This window comes from Chelmon rostratus, chromosome 6, assembly GCF_017976325.1.
Source record: "Chelmon rostratus isolate fCheRos1 chromosome 6, fCheRos1.pri, whole genome shotgun sequence".
NCBI classification, from domain to species: domain Eukaryota; kingdom Metazoa; phylum Chordata; class Actinopteri; order Chaetodontiformes; family Chaetodontidae; genus Chelmon; species Chelmon rostratus.
This window is the reverse complement of record NC_055663.1, coordinates 11,223,007-11,230,422: the sequence shown is the minus strand read 5'-3', so window position 1 is coordinate 11,230,422 and position 7,416 is coordinate 11,223,007. Positions and strand designations below refer to the sequence as shown.

The window sequence follows — 7,416 nt, the reverse complement described above, 5'->3', positions numbered from 1 at the left end:
CCACTAGTCTCATCCCCAGGTCCCAGATATTGCCATTATTGTTATTACAATTATTGTTATTATTGAATTGATGATTAGTTTGACTCACAGAGATAAATCTCTGTTTTTAAAGAGAGGACAAGGTTGGATATATGTCAGTCAAAGCATCATTATTTTAGGTCTGTGAGTACAGGCAATGCTCCTGCTGTTATGTTCTATGCATTATTGTTTGGTAAAAAGCTATTTTCTGTTTTTTTTTCACATACTGACAGCACGTTTGTTCAAAATTACAATAGGTATGCACTAATGTTAATAAAACCAACAAATAAAAAAACAACATATGACTTACCAGTGCACAACATCAAGATATGTAATGTAACATGTAATTATAAACAAAAGCAAACAAAGAAAGAAAAGAAAGAAAGAAAGAAAGAAAGAAAGAGACAAGCTTACAAATCTCATGCAACTGCACACTGAACTGAGTATTGTTGATATGGTAAATTATTAAGTATTTTTCAGTTGTTCACAGTTCAGAGAAGGTGTTGAAAGGAATGTCTCAGCCAAGGCTTCAATATTAGTCACATTAGCTAATAAGATACAAATATGACAATCAGGCACTGTCTCCATGTAGTTTCTGCTGGGTTTTGTATATAACCATGGCAAATCATGTTTTGTTTAGCTTTTGAAACACACAGTAAATGAAAGAAACTGCATCGTTTGTTCGGCGTCATTTGTTTTGAAACTCAAACTAGCGTAACTCACCTGACCTGCACCCTGATTGGCTGAATCAGTTAACGTTAGCAAACTGACATTTGAGCAGCAGGGGGTTAACTTCCAGTAGTTATTATATCACCAAAACTTTAAAATAAATAACTTCACAGTCGTTCATGACTTTACTACGTATTTACAATAACGCTACAACTGTGAGTATCTTTTTTTTCTCCCCGTCTACCTGCCTCCGGTTAGGAGTTTCACTGTCTTTGTTGTGCTTGTCAAACGGGGTTTCTCTCTCCTTCCTCTGTGTGTCTCTGCCGCTCTCCTACACACGGCACGCTACAAGCAGGAAGTAGAGAAAAGGCAGACAGTCGCTGATGAAAATAAGGAAGTAAACGTCGTCGGAGCGAAGCCGGAGCCCACCTTCTGCTGAAAAGTGAAAGTGGGATCACTCGACAGCTCTGTAATAGAATTCAAGGCACAACGGCTGTGCTAAGGAAGTTAGCCGTCAAGCTAATTCCTCCACTGACTCCACGTTATCTCAAAACAAGCACTAGACAGGAAAAAAAACAGAAGGGGGGAGGAAGACACATACGAGTAAGTACACTGCGGTGAGCTGCGAACTAGTAACCCCCAGAGGGTGAGGGAAAAAATGCCTGTGCGAATGTGTGAGTCAGATACAGAGAGATGGCAGGAGGAGGGGGGGGGGGTTCTGTGCATTACAGCACTTTTTCTACCGGTTGTTGTGTCAGCAGTGGAAAAGAGTGCACAAACACAGCTCAGGAGAGGAAGGCTCAGAGGAGAAAGAGAAGGGAAGAGAAAAATAAAAGATTTCTCTTTGTGTGTGTGTTTGTGTGTGTTCTGTGTACTAGGCATGCACAGTGGTCTCTCTTCGGTCTTTCATGTTCACTCCTGCAGAGTGGACTGAAAGGACAGGGAGAGGCCCTCATGACTAAAACAGCTCGTGAAGAGTTCAGGGCCTGGTGACATACAGAAGGAGGTGAGCATGTTTGGTCGTGCCGAGGGTACAGCCGTTCATATCAGCACTTCCTGCTTGTGCGTCAGTAAACAAAAGTGAGCATGTTTGCACTCGAAGACAGTTCAGTGGCTGCAGATGGGGTCCGCCTATGTATTGCCCTTGCAAAATTATGTATTTTTTTTTGTGTGTAGCTTGTGTGATAGCATTGCTGTGGATGTTGTTTTCTGTGGACTTTGGCTCTCTCCATACATCATCTGTTGTGGGAATATTATATCAGATGGGATTAGTGTTGAGGATCTTGGACTTTCCCCTGTGCAAATATGAGAGCTGTTCACAGAAGGTCACAGCTATTAATAACCTGTCCTCACTCTGTGTGTCTCCTATTAGACTTACTCCTCTTATCCCCGGAATTATTATCAGCCACCATGGACCACAAAGGGGAACTCCTCGGAGGAGCTATGGGGCTGAAACACGAGGAGCTGCCGCAGATGGACGGGTTGTGTGATGCGTGCGAGCCTGACGAGGCCCAACCAGCCACACAAGTGTGCCACTCCTGCAGCTTTGCCTTCTGCCCCGTCCACGCTGACAGACATGCCAGCAGCACACATCACCCGCTAATGCCTTATAACCAAGAGGAGACACAAGCTAATGGACTTGGCACCGACAGAGACTCTAGAGTTGGAGGAGGAGCTGAGGATGTTGCGGGGAGGGCGGCTGGAATGTGCGCGAATCAGGGGATGGCACCGCTTGCGGTGGCAATGGCTAACGCCGATGTGAGCGGTGACGCCGGGAGAAAAGAAGGAGCGCAGAATGGTCCGCAGCTGGAGGCTGAGCTGGGTGACGGAGCTGAGGGTGCAGAAGTGGGGCAGCAGGCCATGGCTGCTGGAGAGGATGGGAGGAGGGACACTGTGACAGTAGAGAGACTGCGCTGCAAGGAGCATGGACAGGAAGGCTCCCTCTACTGTAAACCAGATGAGAAGATCATCTGTGTGGTGTGTGCCGTGCAGGGTGAGCACCGTGAGCATGAGATCATCACCCTGCATGAGGCCTATGTGTGGCAGAAGGTGAGTCACACACTCAGAAGATGACAGGTTTATATATGGTAGAGCTGCTCTGTGATTTACTGTGTGCCCTTTACTGTACTTAATCACAATGGCATGCTCCACAACATCAGCAGCTCTGTAATGTATAACATAATGTATTCAAAGCGTTGCCTATCTGGTTTGCATTTCTAATTCAATATTAAGCAGTATGCCAATAGCTGTAGGCCCTGTAGTCTTTAAGTCAACTCACTGAGGCTCTTTAAGAGCTCTGCATAATATATTAAACATAACAATGTCTTCTGATCACCCGCATTACATCATTTATAAAGTGGCTCAATTACACAGCTACATCATTTCTGTGAAACAATGTGAAATGGAAATTCAACATTATGAATAATCCCAGTGTCCATTTGTCTTGGCGCCAATTACAGCTTCACCCCTCCTCTATTCCCCAGATGGCTTTTTGCTTCAGGTGGATTTAATAGGTCCAGGGAGCCACCATTCGTTCAGTGCAGCATTGCAGTTGGTCCAGTAAGCTGGGCTAATGCCTTACTGGATTTTGAGAGTAACTCCATCATTACTCCATCACTGTGGGCTCAGATCTGCGGTGCATAGTGTTTGTGATGATTATAGTACCGTTTAGAGTCGGATGTTATCAGCGCACTGAACACATTGAGACTGTGTTATTGCACAGAGGACCAATTAACAGGCTGTGATAGTATCAGAAATGAGGATTTAGCTTTGGATTAATATTTTGAACAGTCAAGGGTTTTGTTTGTGAACATTAAAATAAACTGAATCAGGAAATCTCAGCAAGAGCCTCATTTGAAAATCGTCACTCACAGCCGGTGCTACACTATTAATGACCCTCATGATGTGCTGGCCGCAATTTCCAGAGCAAGAGTTTTTCGTCCTGTGCCCTGTGGCTGTATGTCTGAAAAGTAGAGCAGCCCACTTCACAGGCTTACTCTTACATCATGGCCACATATGGATTGATGAGAGACAAAGGGGGTCGCACACACGCACACAGCCTAAGGCCACATTATTTACTCAAAACTTAATCTAGCTTTTATCCTGCTTTTTGTGTCAGTGTATTCATGTGAAAGAATCATTTATCACTGGGAATAGTGTTATGATTTATATGTAAAAGCGTAGCCTGTGATTGCCTGTTCAACTGACAAGAGGTTAACGCCACATTGCCGTAAAGTTGTGTCAGAAGTTGCATCAGAGTAGTTCTACGATTAAAATTCCGAGTACATGAGCACAGTATCGGACCTGATATCCAATACAGGTATTGTGTAAACATCTTTTCAAAGCATCACCCTAAACATATTGTCACATTATCAATGCTCAATACCAAGTTGTTCAATGTTGTAATGTTGTTTTTGTCAATGTACACTGTCTTTCTTTCTGTAGAGTTAAGTTAATTTGGTGCCCTTCCAAATGATTAACAGCATTATGATTAACTAATAACTAGCTAACTGTTTTAAGTAGTGGTGTACTCTGTTGTGTTAACTGTGTTTTGTTTGCTCCACCTGTAGAGCAGGCAGGGTTATGACTTGCTGGGGTGTACACAGCAGATGGCTGAGAAGATCAAGACCAAGTGGACCAACCCTGAGGTGAGTGCAAACTCCTGCATGCAGAACACGGAGTCAAGTCCTAACACAAGTTTTTAGAAAACTTCTCCCAAAAGATTTGCACTCAACCGTTCTCATTTAGTAAAGAGCTCTAGCCAACTCTTATCAAATGAAATTAGATTTTCTCTAAAGCAGTAAAAAGTGGATTTGACCTCCTTGCAAGGAATAACAGTGTACCATGTGAATATTGCATTGCTTCACACTATGTGATTGTGCCATGTCGTTTCATTGAATTTGCTGATTTTCCGGCAAAGATATCTGTCAGTGCAATGCAAAGATGTCATCATTCACTTTTGCCAAGAGTAGCAAATGTATGGTGTAGTTGTAATTATTTTTAAACAGCACACAACATAAATATAGAAGGTCCGTTTTGCTGTGGTCGTTCATGTTAAAGTTAATGCGTGTATGCGTGTTCTTTAAAATGTACAAAATAATCTGCAAACTTTGTTTAGTTTCATCATCATGTAATGATCCATCATTATACCATATACATTAGCTGCTTTGAATTTGAATTTGAATTTGTTGCTATGGATTCTAGAGCTTCCTCCAAGGAACATGTTAGTCTACTTTCTTATCTCTTACATAATTAGGCCGAGCAGTCTCAGTCAGCCTATCAAATTAACATTGCAGGCCCTGCAGACCCATTTTTATATTTTAAATGCAAGCCTATATTTCATTTGCCCCGGTCAATAAGTTTCCTAACTAAAAAGTTCAATTTGGATCACGGCTCACAATCTGATTTGAAGACCATGAAGGTGTGATTATTATTTTTGTCATGTCTGTAGCATAATTATAAAAAGCTAGACAAGTATTTTTTATCAAATAGGTCATCTCTTTAGGATTATAGCATTAGTTCTGCAGGTTTCTGGCAAGGTTTTAAAAAAAACCTTGGGTTTAACCTGGTTTCAAACCATGGGGAGCCATAACAGAGCACAAAAATGAGCCATTACTCATTTCTAATTCAGTGGGTACAGCAGTAAGCACTGCAGCAGTATAGACACTGCAGCGGTGGAGGCACAGCAGTCTAGAATGAGATAAAGAGGGATTAGAAAGAGATTATGTCATAAAGGCATTGGGTAGTAAACATGAGAGACAATTATTTCAATCCATATGTTTATCAGCCTGCTCCATTCACAGGTCGCAGATCAGGCCCCTTTGGTTTCTTCAGATATAATTCTACATCATGTGTCATTACTGAGTCATGTTACTTTCAGCTTCAGTTGATGGCACTTTTCTGGACTCTGTACTTAATCAGAGCTTGTAAATGGATTGTGAGTTTAGCTTTTTGTCTTAGGCTTATCAATATCAATATCATTTACATACATATATGTGTACATATGTAAGTACATATGTATACATATATACACACACACACATATATATGTGTATATATATACATGTATGTGTGTGTATATATATATATACACACGCACACACACACACACACACACACACACACACACATATACATTATTTGCCTTTGATATGTGCAAGCGGGACACCTCATCCCTGAGGAAACACACACATGGACAGCTGCAGGGGTGCATATGCTGTGCCAATACTTTTTTGAGAAAACACAACTCTCAGGCCACCAAAATGAGAGGGCAAGGAGGCCATAACCCAGTTAGTGGTAAAATTTGTGTGCCGGGACGTCAGATGTTTGAAACTGTGTGTGGTCGTGGAGTGAACTGGCACAGGGCTTGATTGACAGCGTTGCCCTAGCTAACCGTGTGGACACTCAGAAGCTTTTTCCTGTTCTGAGAACTGCATCTCACAAACTGACAAAATATGCAGAGGATGTTTGACAAAACATCATTCTGGAGCCGAGGATGCAGCTGACTGATAGCAACAGGGAAGTTACTTCGGATATGTGGACAGATTATTACCACAGAATCGGTTATCTCTGTGTCACTTTGCATTATATCAACAAGAAGTGGGAGCTGATTGAGGGAGTGCTTTGTACATCTGAGTGGGACAGTACATTATGCAAAGTGGCAGATAACCTCAGACCAGCCACACTACGCAAATACGCTTTGATTAGTCGTTCTCCAAACTGGTGTATGTGATTGACAGGTGCAAACATAGTTGCGCCCTCCACACTGTACCAAATTCAAACTGCGTCTCCTGCACAAGCTTGCAGTGTTTTTGCCTCCCAAACCGAAAAGCCTGAAGTTGCTTACAGACCAGGGTGAAGTCTTGTTAAAGGTACTACATTATGCCAGTAAGAATATTTATATCAATCTCTCAAATTATTGTGTTCAGTATATACTCATTTTGCTAAAGGAGTAATTTCAAATCTCAATCTCGACCTTCTTTATAGGCTATCTAAGGGCAAAAAATCACAATGTACAGTTTAGAAGGCATTTCTTTTGTGACTGACACTTGTCGGCATCATCAAGAGTTCAACGTAGTCATAGATAGGCCTAAATATATTTAATTAAGCTAAAATTGAATTTGTGTTTCTACATTTTCCAATTGTGCTGGTAAAAACGAAGCACTTTAAAGTGAGTGACTGAGGAGCCTGTGTGTTTAATCACAGATCGGATCGCAGGACTTATAATGTGATTGGCTGTTTGTTAGTAAAATGCATCTTCAGACAGGTCTGCATTTGTCTTAGAGGTGATTGCGGGTAACAGGTCGGTCACCTATACCTCAGCAAGGGGTTTTTACCTCCTTATGTAAACAAATGAGGTGGACCAATTTAGACACCTTTCAATATAATGTATCCCTATATAACACCAACACTCAATACACCTTCATAAATGACCATGTATTTGACTGCATCTCGGCGTGCAGGTATTTCACTTTTTCTTTTCACCCCTAGATTCTTTTCATACACACATACGCACCTTTATGTGTGTCACAGGCTGCAATAGTGATGCTAACCTTATTTCAGCCTTTTTTGTCCAGCCTTCACCGGGTTGCCATCTGAAAAAGCAGGGTGCCAAGTGCATTTCACACACGATCACCTTTCTCTTGATATCAACCAAAACAAAAGCTGCAAACTGAATTTTCATGACAAGTCAACCTTGAAAGCAGTGGCTGTATTTTCATTACAGATGCC

At 41.8% G+C, this 7,416-nt stretch overlaps 1 protein-coding gene across 3 annotated transcripts in view; it reads left to right on the top strand.

Moving 5' to 3' along the window:
- Positions 1 to 784: 784 nt before the first annotated feature.
- Positions 785 to 7,416, top strand: part of trim44 (tripartite motif containing 44) — a 42,708-nt gene continuing 36,076 nt past the window's right edge. Inside the window, exons 1-4 of one of the 3 annotated variants that reach the window (XM_041939776.1) lie at positions 1,056 to 1,290; positions 1,566 to 1,693; positions 2,060 to 2,736; positions 4,257 to 4,334. In XM_041939776.1, coding sequence (XP_041795710.1) covers positions 2,098 to 2,736; positions 4,257 to 4,334 — 717 coding nt within the window. In that variant the 5' untranslated portion in view covers positions 1,056 to 1,290; positions 1,566 to 1,693; positions 2,060 to 2,097. Of the gene's footprint in view, positions 903 to 1,055; positions 1,291 to 1,565; positions 1,694 to 2,059; positions 2,737 to 4,256; positions 4,335 to 7,416 lie in introns of those variants that run through there. The other 2 variants (XM_041939777.1, XM_041939775.1) reach the window with 2 other exon arrangements.